The sequence below is a fragment of the Lepisosteus oculatus genome, chromosome 17 (assembly GCF_040954835.1).
Source record: "Lepisosteus oculatus isolate fLepOcu1 chromosome 17, fLepOcu1.hap2, whole genome shotgun sequence".
In the NCBI taxonomy this organism is placed as follows: Eukaryota; Metazoa; Chordata; class Actinopteri; order Semionotiformes; family Lepisosteidae; genus Lepisosteus; species Lepisosteus oculatus.
In genome coordinates this window covers 14,860,312-14,879,312 of record NC_090712.1, presented here as the reverse complement: position 1 = coordinate 14,879,312, position 19,001 = coordinate 14,860,312, and the positions used below count along the sequence as shown (strand labels likewise).

Sequence of the window (19,001 nt, the reverse complement as noted above, 5' to 3'; positions counted from 1 at the left end):
CTAGGCTACAAATCCTTTCTTTGGCACCGTACAAAGCTTTCACCACACAATTTGTTCCTCTCTTTTTTTAACCCTCAAATAAAATCCAGCTAAAATGATAAAACAGTTTAGTATAATAACAAAGGAGTTGTAGCACTAGATACCTGTTTTTTAATTAGATGTTAAAACCTGCAGTCATTTTGTTCAAATGTTGTGCCATATTTTTACCCCATTAATAAGTTACCAATTGCTGCTTTTTTTCAGATATATTTTTGAAACACACAAAGGTAAACCCGGGTAAACCCGAAGCTCAAATACTGAAATGCAAACAACCTTTGAGCTCGGATAATAAGAAAGGGATATGGAAAGAGCCTTCTCCCTGAAATTTGCGTGAAGGCCCACATCAGTGAAATTATATTTAAATCACAAGTACAGACACGGGGGTAGGACTGGTACAGTGCTTTTATTTCATCCTCGCAGAGGTGTGCAGTGTGGATAACAGAGGGCCCCAGGGCTCACTCGTTGCAACGATTCTCGGAGCAGCATTTCCAGCCAGGGCGTTTGCAGAAATCCAGGGTGGCACAGCCCTTTTCCCCAGTGTCTGAGGGAAATCGACGCAGGACAAATAAGAACTAATCTCTCCTAGTCTAGCTCTCATATGTGTTTTCTTAACTTGTTTTCTTTCCTCTACAGAGGATCTCAAGGATTTGCGAAAGCATCTTTAAAAGTGACATCCGTTTTCATTTTTATTAAAGTTTATCCTTCTGTCAACCAGTTTAATAAAATACAGTCTTCCATAACTGATTTGCTACAGAGGTCAAACCTCTACCAAGATCTTGATAGTACTTGATAATATACCTCTCCCAAAACACAAATTAGATTAACAAGCTACAGTATTGATAAGTAATATGTCAGTCTTGTATAACAGATTGTACTGTTTAATAATCTGTCATTTATCACAAATCAAACCAACCTCTGGTGTAGCAGGCTTGAGGAACTTTACTGGAACACTGAAGGACCTCATTCTGGACAAAAAGGAAATCTTCTCCATAGCATTCGATAGAAAAATCGGCTGAAATGAGGAAAGGTGGAATTGCATTGTCACATTTCCCAAGTGTAACTTTTATACAATGCCATATAAGCATATAACCATAACAGCAAAACCATTAACAAGAAAACCTTTTGGTATTCATCTCCACCCAGTATTGATGAGTGCGGAAAAACAAGCTGAACCCCAGCAGTGACTGACCTGCACAAAGTGGCAGCAAGAGCAGTAGGACCAGCATTGCCTTCATCATGGTGTGAGCTGAGCTGTGTAGGGCAGCCGATGTTCGTAGTCTGGGAGCGGGGCTTGCTCTGTCAGTATTTATGCAGCCCTCTGTACTCTGTCACCTCCTCTATTACGTGTACACTATACAGGTTTTTTAACCAAATTCACAGATGCCCAAGGATGAACTAGTATTGAACAGGGACACCTGTACATTGTTAATTTTGTGAAATGTTTATGTATACAGAATGAAATAGGCTCCAGACCTTGGGCTGATAATATTGTAAAAATGAGTGAAAAGTCTGCTTAAAAATGTTTAGATTTCTGAAACATTTACATACAGTAAGAGCATGTCTTTTACTACATAAAACATGCATGTAAGCAGTTATTATCAATGGGAAAAGTGTCACTGCCTCCTGCTGTGCACTTTTGTTAAAGCTGTCTAATTGAACCCTGCCAAAGCTCCTACCTCTGCCTGTCTTCTAAGAGGTTGCTATGGTAGCCTTTTTTGACAAAGAACCTCACAAGGCTAAGTGTGAAGCAACTAGAAAAAATAATGACTATGCTCCATATTCAATGTACTATGGTAGGGAAAAACATACCATTTGCTTTCAAGGCAGAATGCAGTCTCTACCAATGAGGAGCAGAAATGCACAACTTGTCACAAAAAGTAGGCAAACTAAAGTTCTGCTATGGGTCTAGGAAGCAGACTGCAAGGCCCAAAGTCAAACTGTAGGCTACATTACATCGGACATATTAAAGTTGTTAAAACACTCAAATGCAGAAGGCAAAGCCCATGTTCCTACCCTACTGTGGTCTCCATTGAGTTCCCTGTTTATCTGATTGTCTCTGCTCGAGTACACATTTAGTCTGTCAAGATGATGAAAGCCAGCACAGCTGGATTGGAACTATACAGCCTTAAGGGTTGATGGATAAAATAATCTGCAATTCAGATCACATGAAAATACTGAACCAAATAAACAGATCTCTTATTAGTCTCATTAGTAACAAGAACAGCACATACATACAGTACAACGTGATATCTTGCTTGCAAGAAGAGCTAAAATAAACTTACCATGGATCTTTAATTTTAATATGTGATCACTTCCATTTCCACATGAATTAAAAAATTCTAGAATGCATTCTATCCCAATATTCTAAAGGAAGTAAAAAAAAAATAAAAAAGAAGTTGAAATGAACATGAAAGTTTTCTTTTTATAGAGACACAAGCTTGAAGAGATTTGGATAAATGTGTTAAAATCAGTGTCTACCTGTTCAAAAATATTGAAATTGTTTGCTGTGTTAACATGATGTAGCTTAAGCTTTCTGAAGAGGCAACTGTGAACATTTAGTACAGTGAATGCTGCAGCATGATGCAGCTATTTTCAAAACTGAAGATGAACCCGCCCACCGGCACGAATGTGATGTTTTATCTCTCCCTAACCAATGCTGAGAGTAAAACTGAAAGCAGAACTGAGTAAGGGTTATTGCAAAACAACGCCATTTTGGAGTGGAATGCAAGTTATCCCTCTGTGATAAAATGGCAGAAAGAAATTCTGAGCTGGAGGATGAGCTCACCTGTTCTGTGTGCTGTGAAATCTTCATGAATCCTGTTGTCCTGAAGTGCAGCCACAGCTTCTGTAAAGCCTGCTTAGAGAAGACATGGAAGCTGAATAGTTCCAGGGAATGTCCTTTTTGCAGGAGGAGGTCTTCTACAGATAACCCCCCACTCAACCTTGCTTTAAGAAATATTGTGGAGTCCTACTTAAAGAAGAACAGCAAAAGTCCTACAGAGCAGTCTGAAGAACTCTGCATGCTGCATGGAGAGAAACCAAAGCTTTTCTGTTTGAACGACCAAGTGCCCATTTGTGTTGTGTGTCAGACTTCCAAAAAACATAAACATCATGAATGCACTCCTATTGAAGAGGCGGCAGTGGATTTCAAGGTATGAAAAGGGTATTTGATTAAACTGTTTTGCTTTGTGAAACCATTAAAGATGTTTTTCTCTTAATGTATCATAGCCACTTGAGTTTATTTTATGTTACGTTTTACAGATCACTCAGATGGCTCAGTAGGAATAATTTGCTTACTATTAGCTTAATCTGTGGCTTGTAGCACTTTAGGAACAAGTCTGCAATGAAAAACATGATACAAAATACTGAAAACAAAATAAAGTAAATAATTATTGTAATTATTTCTAAATGAGTTTGCTGATCTGATTCTGTTATAAATCTGTTTATGGTTTTGGCACAATTATACTTTTTGTTTGACCAAAGGTCTAAAATGATTTCATAGCACATATTAGACAAGTCAATCAGTAATTTTAAATTCTCTCTTAAAACATATTCTGTACTCTAGTCTTTAATTCTATTGAATTAAAGTAAAAATCAAATATTTGTATTAAAATACAAAGTCATGCATTTCCAATGTTTTTCTTTTGCTTTCTGTTATTGTACAGAACCTGTACAGATAATATGTGATATAAGATGCTGTATAAGGCAAAGATAATAATATATCGTGTATTCTTTCAGAATGTGCTTTAAAACTCAAATATAATAGTGGGATGTGACATCCTGGAGCCCATTCCAGAAGCATGGAGTGCAAGGCAGGACTCCACAGTCCATTGCAGAGCAGACACATATATAATGTATAATAGTTGAGAACAGAACACATAAGCTCCACAGTCTGAGATTCCCCAGTCCAGAATTAAATCTGTACATAATTAAATAATTTAAAAAGAGAGCTCCATTGTTGAGCGTTAATTATATACTGTATGTATATGAGGTATTTTTTGGTAATTGAAGTCATGAATTTAATTTCTTCCTCACAGCATGAGCCCTTATTTATTTTAGGAAAAAATTGAGACGGCAGTGAAATCCTTGAAGGACAAGCTGGAATTCTTTAATGAAGTCAAACAAGTTTGTGTTAAAACAGCAGACCATATTAAGGTAGGACAGCTGGCATTGACAATACAGATTAAATTCCTTAAATGAAGATGTTCCAAATGTACAGTACCATCATCTTTTGACTTACAGGTCCAGGCCCACCTAACGGGGAGACAGATAAAGGAGGAGTTTGAGAAGCTTCACCAGTTTCTACGAGAGGAAGAGGTGGCCAGGCTGACTACACTAAGGGAGGAAGAAGAAGTCAAAAGTCTGATAATGAAAGAGAAGATTGAAAACCTCACAAGAAAAATCTCATCTCTGTCAGACTTAATCAGAGCCATAGAACAGGAAATGGAGACTGATGACATTTCCTTCCTGAAGGTAAATATTTCAACTTTAAAAAGTACTTGGCATCATTTTATTGTATAGATCTTTACATTGTTTTAAATGATTCCAAATCAAATATTCATATCATATTGAAATTATTGCAGGTTATTCTATTGTCTTTAAAGTTACGAGACACTGCTACTGTTGTGGATTATAGCTTGTTAGCCCTGGATAAGTAGATGGGCAATAATGAAGATACCTGAGATTAAGTTGTGGTTAAAGGCGTACATAGTATGACAGAAAAGGACATAGAAACCTGTTGTCTAATAATCAATAACAGTAATAACATAATACACAGCAAAAGCATAACATGGACCACACTATTATGTGAGAAATAGTACTATTTTTACTCCCTACATTCCCATATTTTATATTTTTTGGAAACACTTGTTTTTTTATGCAACAAGCCTATATGTTTTAGATATCTGATTTCAGAATTACTAATTGAGACCAGTCTCTTATGTGTTTCAGAACTTCCAGATCACTAAGAAAAGGTACAGTATGTGAACTTGAGCCTGGTCTCTTTTTGCCGATTGTGTTACGTGTGAACTCAAAGCAGCACTGACTCCTGAATTATTACAGAGCCCAATGCACACTACAGGATCCAGAGCTGGTTTCAGGAGCACTGCTAGATATGGCCAAACACCTGGGCTCACTGCCATACAGAGTCTGGGAGAAGATGCAGGGGATTGTTCAATATAGTGAGTACTGGGAAGAATTGGTATGAAATTATTTTTTCAGTAGAGCTAGTAAGTACTATTGCTTAGAATTAATCAAAAACAGTTTCCTTAACTATGTATCTTTGTACAAGTGACAGTGTGGAACAAGGTTTAGACTTCTAACCACAAGATTGCAGGTTCAAAACACAGATATTGTATCCCTGAGTGAGGTACTTCACCCATATTGCTTTAGTAATATACCCTGCTGTGAAAATGTGTGCAAGTATAAGTTGCTTTGAAAAATAACATCAACCAATTCAAATAGTAATAACTACTGTACTCATTGGTGCATATTCGCAATTTTACTTATGCCTGAATGAGATCCAAGGATCATATGATGCAATTCAAGAAATTCAAACATTTGTTTCAAAAGTCTTACATTTAAAAAGAAATTGATTCCAAACTAAATTAAATTTACATTTTCTCTGTGAATAGTGATGGTGTCCCACTGTTAGACAGGTTAGATGTTAAATCAACACCTTTTGAAGACTTTGAATAACTTGTTTCCATTTCCTTTAAGTCTATAAACTGATGATTAATGATAGCTTGATTGTTGTAGTGGAAAATCTACTGCCTGCATTGTCCAATCTTCTAACAGGTCACATTTAACCCCTTTCCTTCCCATTTTAGCCCCAGTGACTCTGGATCCAAACACTGCAAGCTCATCTTTGACATTGTCTGAAGATTTAACAGCTGTGAGATACAGTAATGAACAAGAACAGCCCCCTAACAACCCAGAACGATTTAGTGAATTTCTGTATGTTCTGGGCTCTGAAGGATTCACGTCGGGGAGACATTGCTGGGATGTTCTGGTGGAAGACAAATTAGGGTGGACACTGGGTGTGGCAAAAGAGTCAGTCAGCAGGAAAGAGGATATCTTTCCAGCCCCAGAAGAAGGATTCTGGGGCATAAGTCTGTGGTTTGAGCATGAATATCAATCCACATCAACGGAAAAGCTAAATTTGAAGAGGATACCCAGGAAGATCAGAGTGAAGCTTGACTATGACAGAGGGGAGGTGTCATTCCTGGACACCAGAGATATGACCATTATCTACAGTTTTAAGGACAGCTTCACTGAGAAAGTGTTTCCTTACTTCGGTCCTGGGACAAAAGGAAATTCGCTGAAAATCTGTCCTGTGAAGACGAGGATAAAAGTGAAATAGCCCTGTGTTATAAAATATAATACAAGCCAGGTTCTGGGTACAATCTGCCATTAAACAACGCAGAAGTCTCAGTGAGGGCTAGAGTGAACTGTCACTTAGTTTTATACTCCACCATGCAAACTCTCCTGAGTAAACTTAATATACTTAGATTGCATGAGCATTATGCAAACATTTATCAGTTTGGCAGTTTTCCAATACAATTTCCATTTCTGATTCTCTTTTGTGTCTATGACATATTTTCTTTTTCTTCCCAGAATACTAAGTGAACCGAACTAAATTAAATACGATTATGGATTTAATTTTTTTATCAGTCCAGCCCAGTTGTGTGCTTTGATGAAGTGACAAATACAGCTGAAATCAGACTTGTACAGTAGAGGTCGCTAGAGTACTTGTAATGAAAATAAAAATCACTCAGGAAATAAGAAATTAGAAATAGCTCTCCGTAATTAACAGCTGAAAGAGTCTATTATATATATATTTGAATTCCATTTTCCATTTGCGTTTGACCCCTATTTAATAACCATCAAAAAGAAATCACAGTACTATACCTACGCATGCATTTATGCTAGTACTGCTATAATACTACTGGTAATAACACTGAAATATAAAAAAATTGTACTGATAATTCCTTACAGTTATACACTCAAAGACACAATACTGTAAGAAACAGGCAATATCGCATACCTTGAATAAAATGTAGTTTAGGGATTAATTTTAAAGTAATTTACTGTTAATATGGCTACTACTGATTGTTAATGTTTATATAATTGTTGTTCCAGGGTGACGTCAATTGAATGAAGTGCCGTCCTTCAGATGAGATGTAAAACCAAGGTCCTGACTCTCTGTGGTCATTAAAAATCCTAAGGCGTTTCTCGAAAAGAGTAGGGGTGTAACCCCGGCGTCCAGGCCAAATTTCTTATTGGCCCTTACCAATCTTGGCCTCCTAATAATCCCCATGTATGAATTGGCTTCATTACTCTGCTCTCCTCCCCACTGAGAGCTGGACAGACAGTGTTCTGGTGCACTATGGCTGCCGTCGCATCATCCAGGTGAGGCTACACATTGGTGGTGGTGGAGGGGAGTCCCCATTACCTGTAAAGTGCTTTGAGTGAAGTGTCTAGGAAAGCGCTATATACTGTAAGTGTAAGCCATTATTTATTAGTATTCTTATTATTAGTATTATTACCTGTAAAGAGCTTTGAGTGGAGTGTCCAGAAAAGTGCTATGTAAGTGTAAGAAATTATTAAAATTATTATAATAATTTGATCTGACAAACAGATGTATTTTGTCTGTTAAGCAGTTAAGTAGATTAATGAAATGAACTTGGTGTTTCTTGCCACTAAAAAGAAAATGTAGATTTCTGGGATTAGGTAACCCTACATAGAAAGCATGAACTCTCAAACTCTAAAATCCTTAGAAATTCATGCAACATGAATATGTTTGGGGAAAGGTTTTTCTTGATGTTTTTACAGGCGTAATGTAGACTATTTATGTAATAAAAACAATGGTTTTCATTCTTTCATGCTTTCCAAGAATCTGCATGATCGTGTTGCTCCCAAGGCCTTTGTCAACCCTTTGTAAAATAAAAGCATTAACTTGCGTAATGGTCCTATTGATTCAGGGGTGGGAAGCTGCTGGCCAGCCCTGGTGCTGTTCCTGTGGAAAGAGTCTTTGCTACCATCATGTTGTCTTCTTGTAAATGATTTCCTCAGTCTCTCTGTTGTCTATAGTTCTGCCTCAGCTGAAGGTCTTCTAAGATGGTCAGTGCTAGCTTTATTTCCACAGGTATCTGAATCCCATTTGAATCTTATCATCCCTCTAATATTCAATATAGGTTTATCAGTCTATTTTAATCAAACATCAAACAGAGTGATGAATTTAAAAAAAAAGCTTTTTATTGTGTTCTGTAATCTGGCCCTAAAAATTGTAAGTAGCAGCTTTGTCTAGGGGAAAGTATCTTTATGATCTAGTAATCTCACCTAACACATGCACACCAGCTAATTATCTGAAGTTAATGGGAAGAGATCATTCTTTTGCAAAAGGAACATGTCCCCTGCTATGATGAAAGAAGTTTTGTATATTTTAACAATTCCGTGAAGACATGAATTGGTAGAATGTGAAGCAGAGAGACAGCATGAAGCAGGCCTAATGTTTAACGGCCTCTGTAGACTATGGGAATTGTTTGTGTAAGCATTCTTTGGTGTCCAATCATCCTGTCTGTAGCTGTTGTTATTCTAGCTCAAACAAAGTAAGCATAGTTTGTATTGTAGGCTGTATTGTTCATTGTCCATTGACTTAATATGGGCACAATGTGAGATCATTCCACAAGTGCTAAGTGAAAAAATGACCATGGCCTTTCATCTATTGTAAAGATCTACATGTGTGGATGGCAGAAATGTCCTTTTGTGCCAGTTACTAACAGACATTTGTCACAGGACTGAGAATATCACTGTGGCAGTCAAGTAATAATTACCTTTCAGCTGATCTGCCACTAGAAGGCACTTGTATATAGATACACCAGTGCTGCTGTACTTGATTAATTGATTAATTAAATCTTTGGTGTAGGGCTGAGAACCACATTCTCACATGGCTTTAATTTAGCTAGGTCTGGTATATAAAGTGATTCACAAGGATAATTGATGTTAGGTTTTTAGAGTGTTTCTTTTGTTTTGTCTGGAGGAGCTTTTCTTAAATCTTTTCACACTCCTTTGTGTTTTGTCTGTGTTGCCCATGTGCTCAGGCCTCCTGAGCAACCCGAGGAGTGGTAGGCCTGTCACAACCCCACAGTCTTAAAACCACAGATTTTGCATTTTTATAGAACATTTTGGAAAAAAATCATATTTCTTCTAAGTGCTGCAAAACGTAAGCTAGTAATAATATACAATACGTCTTGTCACAACACCACCTCCTAGATTGGGGTTAATTTCACATTTTGCAGTTAAGGATGTATGACAGATTTCAACATTTGAGGGTACAGGATGGTATTATCGGGAGGATTTGTGATAGAAGTTGGTCTAATGAGGCAAAGCTCATAGCAATCTCTCTCACTGAAAACTAAATCATTACAGTGTTATTTTTATAGTCTAAATGCAGATGTTAAAAATCACCTTTCCATTGAGTGCCTGGAGAAGTGCAAGACATCAGGCATTGCTGCTCATCTACAGGAGCTTACGGAGGGTGTGGTGTTACGGTACAGATAATATTTGGCATTGACATTATAATGTACTTGTTCTAGAGCTGTGATAAAAGCAGATCAGCTTTTTAAACACATACTGTATACAGCAAATAACGTGCTCTTATTTAGTTTAGGCTTGTCTTCTTCCAGGCACTGAAGTCCTCTGAAGTATTAATAACCTGTCACACTGCTGTGTATTTTTATGATCCCACCACTACAGTATTGTAGGCTAAATATTGTTTTAAGTGAGTATTCAGTTTGTGTACCAGAGAAATTCAGTTATCAGACCTGGCAGACTTGGAGATGGTATTGGCTTTTCTCGGTAACTGGTTCACAGCCACAGTAGTCTCACTGAGGGATTAGAGAAATTGAAATTCATGTGAGAGGAGGGCCTGTGCTTGACAGCTTAACAAAATTTTGTTTTAGTAAACGCATTAATCAGCAGGGTTGATGAATTACACATGCAATCTGTTGAATCTGTGCTGTTGTTCCACTGCCTTGGAATTTTTTCCCGGGATTTAAAAATGGGAGGGTGGTGAAGTCTGGCTCTAAACAAATTATTCATTCGCATTGCTGTGCTGTTTGAAAGATGACCTGACGAGAAGAAAAGATTTGGAATAAAGTGGTGGAAAATTTAGCCTCTTGTTTACTAGATTCTGCACAGACAGTAAACGTTGTATGTAAAGTCTGGTGTGTATGTTTTGAAAGACAAAGATGAAGTTGTTCTTTTTCAGTATATAAGGAATTGACAGAATATGGCATTCAGTGCTTTTATAAGTAATAATAATAAATTAGGAAGAGTTTTTAGTTAAAATTCTTTGATGAATTTAAACAGTATTTGGTACGATAGTGCATTTTGCTAATATATTACGTAATACTAAAAAGATTGTAGTATATTAATTAACAGTTTGTCACACTAGTGCTTATGAAGTTTACGAAATACATTTAACGAATTTTTGTTGGAATCATTGAAACATTACAATACTTCTTTGTAGGGCAGTATTATTGGCAGTATTATTTCTGAACTGTCTGATTCCAGATTGGTGGCAATGTGTGCATATGTTTGTGTCTGTGTGTTTCCTGTGATGGACTGGTCTCTCGTTCCATGGTGTATAGTGCCTCGCGCCCTTTGTTTGCTGGGATATGCTCTGGCTGCTCTGCGACCATTACTTGGATAAAGTGGTTAGAAAATGGATGAATTGAAGATTTCCAGATTGCTTTGTCATAGTTGCTGTTTATAGCTAAGATGGCAGTAGAGCTTTACAAATTATTTAATATGATAACATTCTACTTTTATATTTAATTGAAATAATATAAGTACTGTCTTACAGCATGCAGGTCTTGGTCTGGGATCAATAAATCAATCAATAAAGTAGGAGGACAAAAATGAGTCTTATCTTTTAAGAGTCTTTCAGTGTAGTCTTTTAACACAAGGAACACCATGGTCCTTGTGGGGAAAGTGTATTAAATTGACCAATTTCAGCATTGAAACATAAAACAGACTCTTTAAACATTTTATTAGCAGGCTAGACAACATGCACACCAGGAAGTTGCAGCGGGATAACACTTCTGAAAATAAAGTAATAATTTCAAATATATTATACTCTGACCCTTTAAGAATGAGGGTACTACATAAAAAATGACAAAAGGTTTGCAGATAAAGAAGAAATAGTAAGTTAATTCATCAGGGCATGACAGGTCAACTGAAATATCTGTACTACAGTCCTCACTGAGGCTAAAGGTAAGACAATCATCTCGGATATCTAACTGGAGCATATGTCCTCCAGTAGCAGATTACCTGATAACCCACTCAATGAGAATGTGGTATCTGGCTGGCTGGAGGCATAGCCTGTGCAAATGGAAATATTTGACCTTGTGCTATTAAATCAATTAGAGATCTCGGGAAAGCTGCCACTCAATATGGTTAACTAAGGAACAGGGAATCCTTCTATAATATCTGCAGTAGACTCCTAATTTATTTATGCTTTAAATGAACTGATTTTTATGACAATCAATATTGTATGCATAAAATATGTCAGAAAAAAAAGCTATGTTTCTATATTCAGATGAGAAAATCATTAAATTCTGAATATCTTAGTGTGATAAACTGAGAGGTAGCTCAATAACCAGGCCTAATGATTTGGCCTTTAATAATAATAATAATAATAATAATAATAATAATAATAATAATAATAATAATAATAATAATAATAATAATAATAATAATAATAATATTTTAACCAAATTGGCAGCCGAATAATTGAGAAGCACTGCAGAACTGGGCACAGCTGACCTAAGTGAGTCTTGAGCCCTCAGAGGGAATGCCATTCTATGTGAGGGAAAGAAGCTGCCAGGATTGTTTCCGTGAAGAATTTGCCATACTTCTCAGTTTGAAAAATACCAGTTGGGATGAAAGATTTTCAATCTGTATCTAGGTTACAGCTAGAAAGAATAATGGACAGTACTCATGCAGCTGGGATGGATGCTAAGGTTCATCTTAGGCCCTGTACAGATTGGTGATCTCAGAGGGATAGCTAAGGAAATGGCAAACTGGCTGCTGCTGCTTTGTCAGGAATGCACAGTTAACACAGAATGCACAGGCCAAACAAGATCAGCCTGCAGAAGAATACTAAAAAAAATAGTATTAGTAAAGCCAGAGGTGGAGATAGATAGAAGTGTTTAAGAGTAATAGGTGAAAAATAACTGGGCTTATAGAGTGTGTCATATTGAGCATTCTACACTCTATGCCTGCAGAAGAGAGAACTTGTTTTAGAGCGGAAGGTGGAAGTAGTGTCCTGGAAGGGAACTGAGAATATCTGGGGGGAGGGGTTCAAACAGAACAGTAAAGACAAGCTACTTAAAAGAGAGTGACACTCTGAAGGTGAGAGGTGTAGACAAGGAAGGCGAGAAAACAAGGTCTTTAAGTCATTTAGTCTATCTCCAGTTATAAATCCAAGTAAGGTTTTCTGAAAAGAAATTTGGGGTCTCAACATACTTAGAATAGGCAGGAATTCAAAATAGCTGCAGGAAGGTATCTCAAAGAAGTACAGTTTTGCGCGTTCAGTGGTTTGCATGACATCACTGGGTTGAACAAGGAATGTACTATATTATTTGAATGATGCAAAAATACAATATAAAATACAATATTGTCTAGCAGTCATATTAGTTTAAAGATCACAAACAGAAATTACTTGACTGTAACCAAAAATAACTTTGACTTTGCTGTCTCTACTGTATACTTTTGGAGAACTCTGTAAATCACACTGTAATGGTAAGGTAAGAATGTCTTCAGTGAGGCAGTTTGCCATGCCTTACCACAGGGGCCAGGCATATAAAGGGAGTGTGACTCTTTTTTTTAAACTGTTCCCAAGATGCTAGTAAGAAAGGTTCAACAGTTTATAGGGAAGTAAAATAGTACCATCTTCAGCAGGGGAAGTAATTGGCCGCCAGTAGGTCCCACTGAATGCTATCCCTGCACTTTCTGTTGATAGATAGGCCAATGTCATTTCCCCTGGCAGCCCAGGATCCTGCTCCAGCAGTAATTACCAGAGCAGGGCTCTCCAAGGAGATGCAGCCACATGCTGGGAAAGAGCACCAGATTTCCAGTCAGAAATAACAGTCCTCTGATTTAATAGTTTTTCAGACTTCAAATGAAAAGAATCAATGCAAGAACTGACCTCGTCATCAGAAAATATCCAACTGATATTGTTGCTTTTTGACCACATTATTTTATGCCATCAAAGCTGTGTTATTGTATCGCTGTCTCCAAGGTGAGCACAAAATACCTAGAAAACATAAATATGACCTATACTGATTTATACTCTAGAGTTGATACAGTACGTACAACTATGCAGTGGGGCCGCTTTTTTGATTGCTTGAGGGTGTAAAGAAACAGTGGATCACACTCACACACCTTCAAATTGTACAGTACTGGGACACTCAAACATGCCAAAGTAACAGATGTGTGTTAAAGTACTGTACATATTTGTAGTCAGTTCACATAAACATGGTGTTAATGAAATCAGAGAAAAAATCATTAAATGACATTAAGTTCAATATTCTTATATTACTTTGTGAAAAGGATAAGCAACAGGTATCACAGTGACAGTAGCACAAGATGAAGGCAGAAAGAAATAGACCCCACATCTTTGTGAAGAATAATAATAATCAAACATTACTCAAAATTTCACACAGGCTCTAAGAAAACAAAGACTGGAGCAGTAGGCAGAAATCAAGGACAGTCTACTACAGACCTTCCTAATTTGGAATGATTGCTTTTTATGCCCCCCTTGTTGATGAGAGAAAAAACTAACAAGGGAAATGGCTAAGCTGTTTGGTGAAGGACAGCGGGAGAACATACCCATTTTCAAAGGGATCAGTCTCTTGTAACGATTTTTCATTTTTTTGTCACGCTGAACTTCCAACAGCAGAGATGGCGTAGAATTACAGGAGTGATGAAGTCTCTATTGACAAATGCACGCCTCCAGTTAAATGTTTCTTGGCAAGCTGAGGATGCACAAACTGTATCAATTCCTTCCCTGTAAGTGCCTGGTAAACTGTGCCCCACCTCTTGGGGAGTATGGGACCTAACATGACACCAGTGAGGTCTGGACTGTGCTGCTCAATGTATATTCTGAGGCAGAGCTTAGTGCTTGAGCCATTCAAAACATCAGCCCATTGTATGAAAACAGTTTAAGACTCATTGAAATTGATCTGACAAAATAGGATAGTTCAATAAATAAATGTTATGTGCAGGAACAAGGTAAACAGGGTTATAACTCAAGGCAAGATGACAGAAACAAGTCTTCTCTAAATCAAGAACAAAAGACACACTGTGCTGGAGCCGACCTAATGACTCCTATCTACTTAATCCTTCAGAAATAAACAACAAAGATGATAAAACAACTTATCTGCATGGTAAAAGGGTTTGTTTGCTTTCTTGTAAGACAGAGCAAAATGAAATAATGAGGAGCTCTGAAATAGTCGCTTTGCTTTTCCACTGCTTACGGAAACAAACGACAAGAGTCTCAATAATTGATCCTGTAACTGAGAATTGGGGGGCGCACAGTTGCAGTTTGTACGAATAGATGGTGTTCAAACAGAAAAGCAGCCTTTTTCACTGAGTAAGAAAGGTAATTGATGAAACATTGCAAGCTGGCACTCTGTAGGCGGCATTCAAATTGATTAATGCTTAAAGCAGGAAAATGTTGGCTTGTCATGGTCCGTAATTGCAAACCAAATTTGAAATATTATTCTTTGAGCCCGGGTGCTTTCCTGAGCCATGCACACACTAGTTGCTTTTAATCTCTGCTGCAGCAGACAGAACTTGCTGAGGCCTATGAGCTTGGTGGCCACTTTCTTTCTTTGAATATACTTTCTTTATTCTCGTGTGCTGCGTTGTCTTTAAATGTTTGACTTCTAGTTGAACTTAACAGATCTCATTTGAAAAATATCTATAATGATCATATATAAAAAGGCTATGCTATGCATGCAAAACTATCTATATTTAATATTTATATCTATTAAATCTATATTTTCAGAATTTTCCAAAATGTCATAACATTGATTCATACACAACTTATGTTAGTTTTTAACATTAATTTTAGGCACAAATATAATTGAAATATTTTTCATTTATTGTCTAAATGATCACTTACACAAACATGAATTAAATTAACTTGTACTCCTTTTTAATCACTTGCTGGTTTTATCGATAATAAAATGTTATCAATTATCAATTCCACCTTGCACCTGTTGCTTGCTGGGATAGGCTCTGGCTTCCTCACAACCTTAAAGTGGATGAAGTGGTTAGAAAATTAATACATAGACCCCTGGAAATAGCCTTGAAATTGTGTTTGAAACAGTATTATTCCCATCAATGTAAGCTCATTATAAATTCATCTATAATAAGGGAATTCTTCATATTAAATATAAAGAGTGAAGAGAGTAATTAAAACAATACACTTGAAGTCGATCATTGTTTAAACCAAGGGCTGAGAGTGCAGGACCAAATAAATAATAGTCTAACAAGTTAAAAGGTCAATAACTGGCATCATTTAAACCCAATGATTACCAGTTCATTTGAAATGAATACCAGCAGACACAGTGTCCCACAGGAACAGGACTGGGAACCATTGTTCTGGAGACCAATCATATTTATATCCTAGAGCCAGTGATTTGTGGAAAATGGGACTTGTGCTGCTGCTGAACTTTCATCATGAACTCCATTGAATCTTATGAAGCTTGTATGCCAATTACATATACTAATGCCAAGTAGAATTTATCATACAAATTGCACCAAAGTACAAAATAACTGGAGCCACTGCAAGTACATGAATAATATGAAGGATAGAAGGGGAAATAATTCATACTGTATATTATAATCTGGTTTATGTACGAAAATATTTAAAAGGTTTTTGCTGAAAGTCTAATTCATATTGGAAGGGGTCATCAACTTTGTTATTGATATCTGCCATTGAATTTTTTTACTTGATTGTGTATCTATAGTATTTTGTTACCTGCGCAATTCAAACACAATCAGCTGACAAGGATTTCTACCAGAAGGAAAGGCATGTTTAACTTCAGTTATTTACAGTATGCATGTTGTGCTTCATTATTCAGTTATTTCCTATTCATTAAATTAATAAACACCTAACACAGATCACCTCCCCCGATAGAGGGGTGATAGTCAATCACAGCCTAGCAGGACTCAATTCTCAATTATCCACTCCTGTGGACAAGTAGCAGATAAAGAACTTAATTGAAACAATATTCTGGTCTGTAAGACAGTGTCTTGTTGTGCAGGAAAACTTATGAACACTTTCTGGAAGTTTGACTTTTACAGTGTTCTCCGTGTCAAAAGTGTGAAGCCGACTCAAGTGTCTTTTTTGCCTTCTTGAAAGACAGAAGACAGATACAAGAGAAAGCAAAACAGCATATTTTAGCTTGGCTATCAGGGAGTACTAAACATAGACTGCAGAATAAGTAGCTCCATTAGCAATAGTCTCAGGTGTTTCCATCTAGACATCTCAAAACAGTTTGAACTGCCCTGTTACAGGCACCCTAGGAATACAGGTGTGGATTTGCATTTAAATTGAAAAACCCAAATTAGTATGATAAATATGCTCTAAGGTTCTCTTCTCCTTTTTAAAGTATTTATTTCAACAGCTTTTTCTATTTTCATGATAATTCAGTTGACCTTTTCCTGCAGAATGGTCTGCGACCTTTTGTCACACAAAAGTCAGCCAGATTGCTCATCCTGAGTGAGCATGCACCTTTTAAACAATTTAATTATTCCTCAATAGCAGTGATAGCTAATACACCCAAGTCGGTTTTCCTGAACACAGATAATGAAGGTGAAAACCATGCGGATGTACACAAGGGGCATGGTGATGGCATAAATGTAGCATCAGTGGGAAGGAAATACCCCCCTGCTAATGGGTGACGAGCCAGCCGAGATGCCATGACGACCGACTCATTTTGCTTTCACTTTGTTTGCCTGAAGGTTCTTTGGCATGAACATTGATATCAAAACACAAAGTATGCATGACTTTAACATACAGTAGTTGCCAACCATTTTTAAAGAACATGGTAGGAAAAAAAACAGAACCTTATGGTAAAACAAGCATGAGCTATTCTTTATTATTCTTGTTTAAGTGTACTTAGGTGTTTACATTGATTCTACTCTTAGAAATCATTCATAATGCTACATCTTTATTTCCATTATTGAAAATACAGTCCAACAATCTAATAACCATGAGGTAAATGAGCATGCATGCTTAAATGATTCTATAGTTTCTTTAGAAGGAAATTTCACCTTTATCAGCTTTATTTTAAAAAGAATTTACAAGAGTAACAAAAATGACAGATATGGTAAGATAAAAAGAAACTTTGAACCAAAATATCTCAGGAGAAGATTTTTTTGGAATAGTACAACAACATTTTGTTTTAAATTACTGCTTACAAGCTTAAAAAAGTTCTACATATGTTTAATAAAACATAGATCACTAACAGAAGCACTACCTTGATATACAGTAAAATGTTACCAATATGGTTGTAGTAAACTAGTCTGTTTAATGGAACCAAAATGCTGGCTTCTGATTGGTTTCTGTAGACAACATTATTGACCATGACTTGCTGTCAGAAAGCAAAAGAACCACATCACTACAAAGGTTAAAAGCAAAATTAAGAGGATTGTAACTGGAATTTTATTTCTGTGATAACAGAGAAAGTGGCTTATAACAATTGTCACCTTCAGGCTGGACATTTCCCGAGAGGTAAAGGGTATATTTTATGGGGATTAAAGCTGATGTAAAGTACATAACCAGTGGCTAACCTTTGTATTTTGGTTGCATTGGTTCTGAATACAATCAGAACAAAACTCCAACACAGTGGTATAAAAGAAAATAATCACTCATTCTGACATGTCTCTTATAGGTCAGATGCACTGGTACTAGTGATGGATTTTAAGGTATTCAAGAGGTTGGGGAATGGCTTTTTTTAAAGAAACATTAATGCTCCCTTGTGTTACAACTTGCTGTTAAAATCAGTCCTTGAAAACAACAATACAAACAAAAAAATGAGCATTATGTCAATCAAGCAAGAAAGTTAATCACGGTTCATATGGATACTTTAGAACCTGAAATACATTTTAGTAAAGCCTGGGCTATCCTGGAAAACAAAAGTTTTATTATGTTTTTTTAAGGTCTTTGTTTTTAAATAATTACACAAACGTTCTGGATTGTACATAGCTTTTGGATTGGTTCACTGCCTTTCTGCCTGCTGTTCAGAGCTCTGTGTTTCCTATAGCTGAGGATGCAGGAGCAGTTGTGCAGTAAAATCATTAGGCAGTGGATAATGGAAATGTGTTTACCTTCTGATACTGCATTGCTCTGTTTGTCAAGTACATGTTGTCAGAGCAAACACATTTGTGCTCTTACAAGAGTCTCATAAATTTCAGTCCACATGGAAATTCATGTTTTTCTATGAAAAACAGCACAGTATTCTGAATATGTTTTTAGGCCACACTAATGAAGATACCATGCTTAAAAGTTTTAATAAACATTAAAAAAAAGTTTCAGGAAGTTTCAGGAAGAGTCAAAATGTAATCTCACACTTCTGCATTCTTCTGTATAAATATATTTCCTCCTGAGCTCCCTTCACACACATTTTCCAACTTTCAGTGTTTTGGTCTAGTCAGAGACAGACGTCTCTTTCGCTTGGTGTTGCTAGACCTTACTGTATCTCTTCCACAGTCCTCATTAGGCTGCCACCTCATGATCTGCTCATACTCCACAGCCTTTTCATCTGTCGCTGAGATCCACTCAGTGTGCCTTTGGTTAAGAGTTCCTCGGTGTATCTGGTAATGCATAGCATTTTGTGAGGTGTTTTCCTTCTCTGCACCTTGTAACATCTTTGAACAGATTG

The 19,001-nt window shown here is 36.8% G+C and overlaps 2 protein-coding genes across 2 annotated transcripts; one reads left to right on the top strand and one right to left on the bottom strand.

Annotated features, from left to right (window-relative positions):
- Nucleotides 1-423: 423 nt before the first annotated feature.
- Nucleotides 424-1,339, bottom strand: LOC138223891 (uncharacterized). Its single transcript, XM_069179966.1, has 3 exons — nt 1,229-1,339; nt 953-1,051; nt 424-580 (listed from the first exon to the last, which is right to left on the bottom strand). The coding sequence occupies exons 1-3, from the start codon at nt 1,275-1,277 to the stop codon at nt 495-497; spliced, it is 234 nt and encodes a 77-aa protein (XP_069036067.1). The 5' UTR covers nt 1,278-1,339; the 3' UTR covers nt 424-494.
- Nucleotides 1,340-2,685: 1,346 nt separating this feature from the next.
- On the top strand, nt 2,686-8,000 carry LOC102691837 (E3 ubiquitin-protein ligase TRIM35-like). Its single transcript, XM_069179965.1, has 6 exons — nt 2,686-3,191; nt 4,099-4,194; nt 4,282-4,512; nt 4,990-5,012; nt 5,101-5,219; nt 5,868-8,000. Exons 1-6 carry the CDS (start codon nt 2,787-2,789, stop codon nt 6,398-6,400), a joined length of 1,407 nt encoding a protein of 468 aa, XP_069036066.1. The 5' UTR covers nt 2,686-2,786; the 3' UTR covers nt 6,401-8,000.
- Nucleotides 8,001-19,001: the final 11,001 nt, after the last annotated feature.

Coding starts and splice junctions, on each gene's coding strand:
- LOC138223891 (XM_069179966.1), bottom strand. CDS start 1,277: ATGATGAAGGCAATGCTGGTCCTACTGCTCTTGCTGCCACTTTGTGCA. Junction 1,052..1,228: donor CTTGCTGCCACTTTGTGCAG/GTCAGTCACTGC, acceptor TCCTCATTTCAG/CCGATTTTTCTATCGAATGC. Junction 581..952: donor TCAAGCCTGCTACACCAGAG/GTTGGTTTGATT, acceptor GATTTCCCTCAG/ACACTGGGGAAAAGGGCTGT.
- LOC102691837 (XM_069179965.1), top strand. CDS start 2,787: ATGGCAGAAAGAAATTCTGAGCTGGAGGATGAGCTCACCTGTTCTGTG. Junction 4,195..4,281: donor AAACAGCAGACCATATTAAG/GTAGGACAGCTG, acceptor TTTGACTTACAG/GTCCAGGCCCACCTAACGGG. Junction 5,220..5,867: donor GCAGGGGATTGTTCAATATA/GTGAGTACTGGG, acceptor TTCCCATTTTAG/CCCCAGTGACTCTGGATCCA.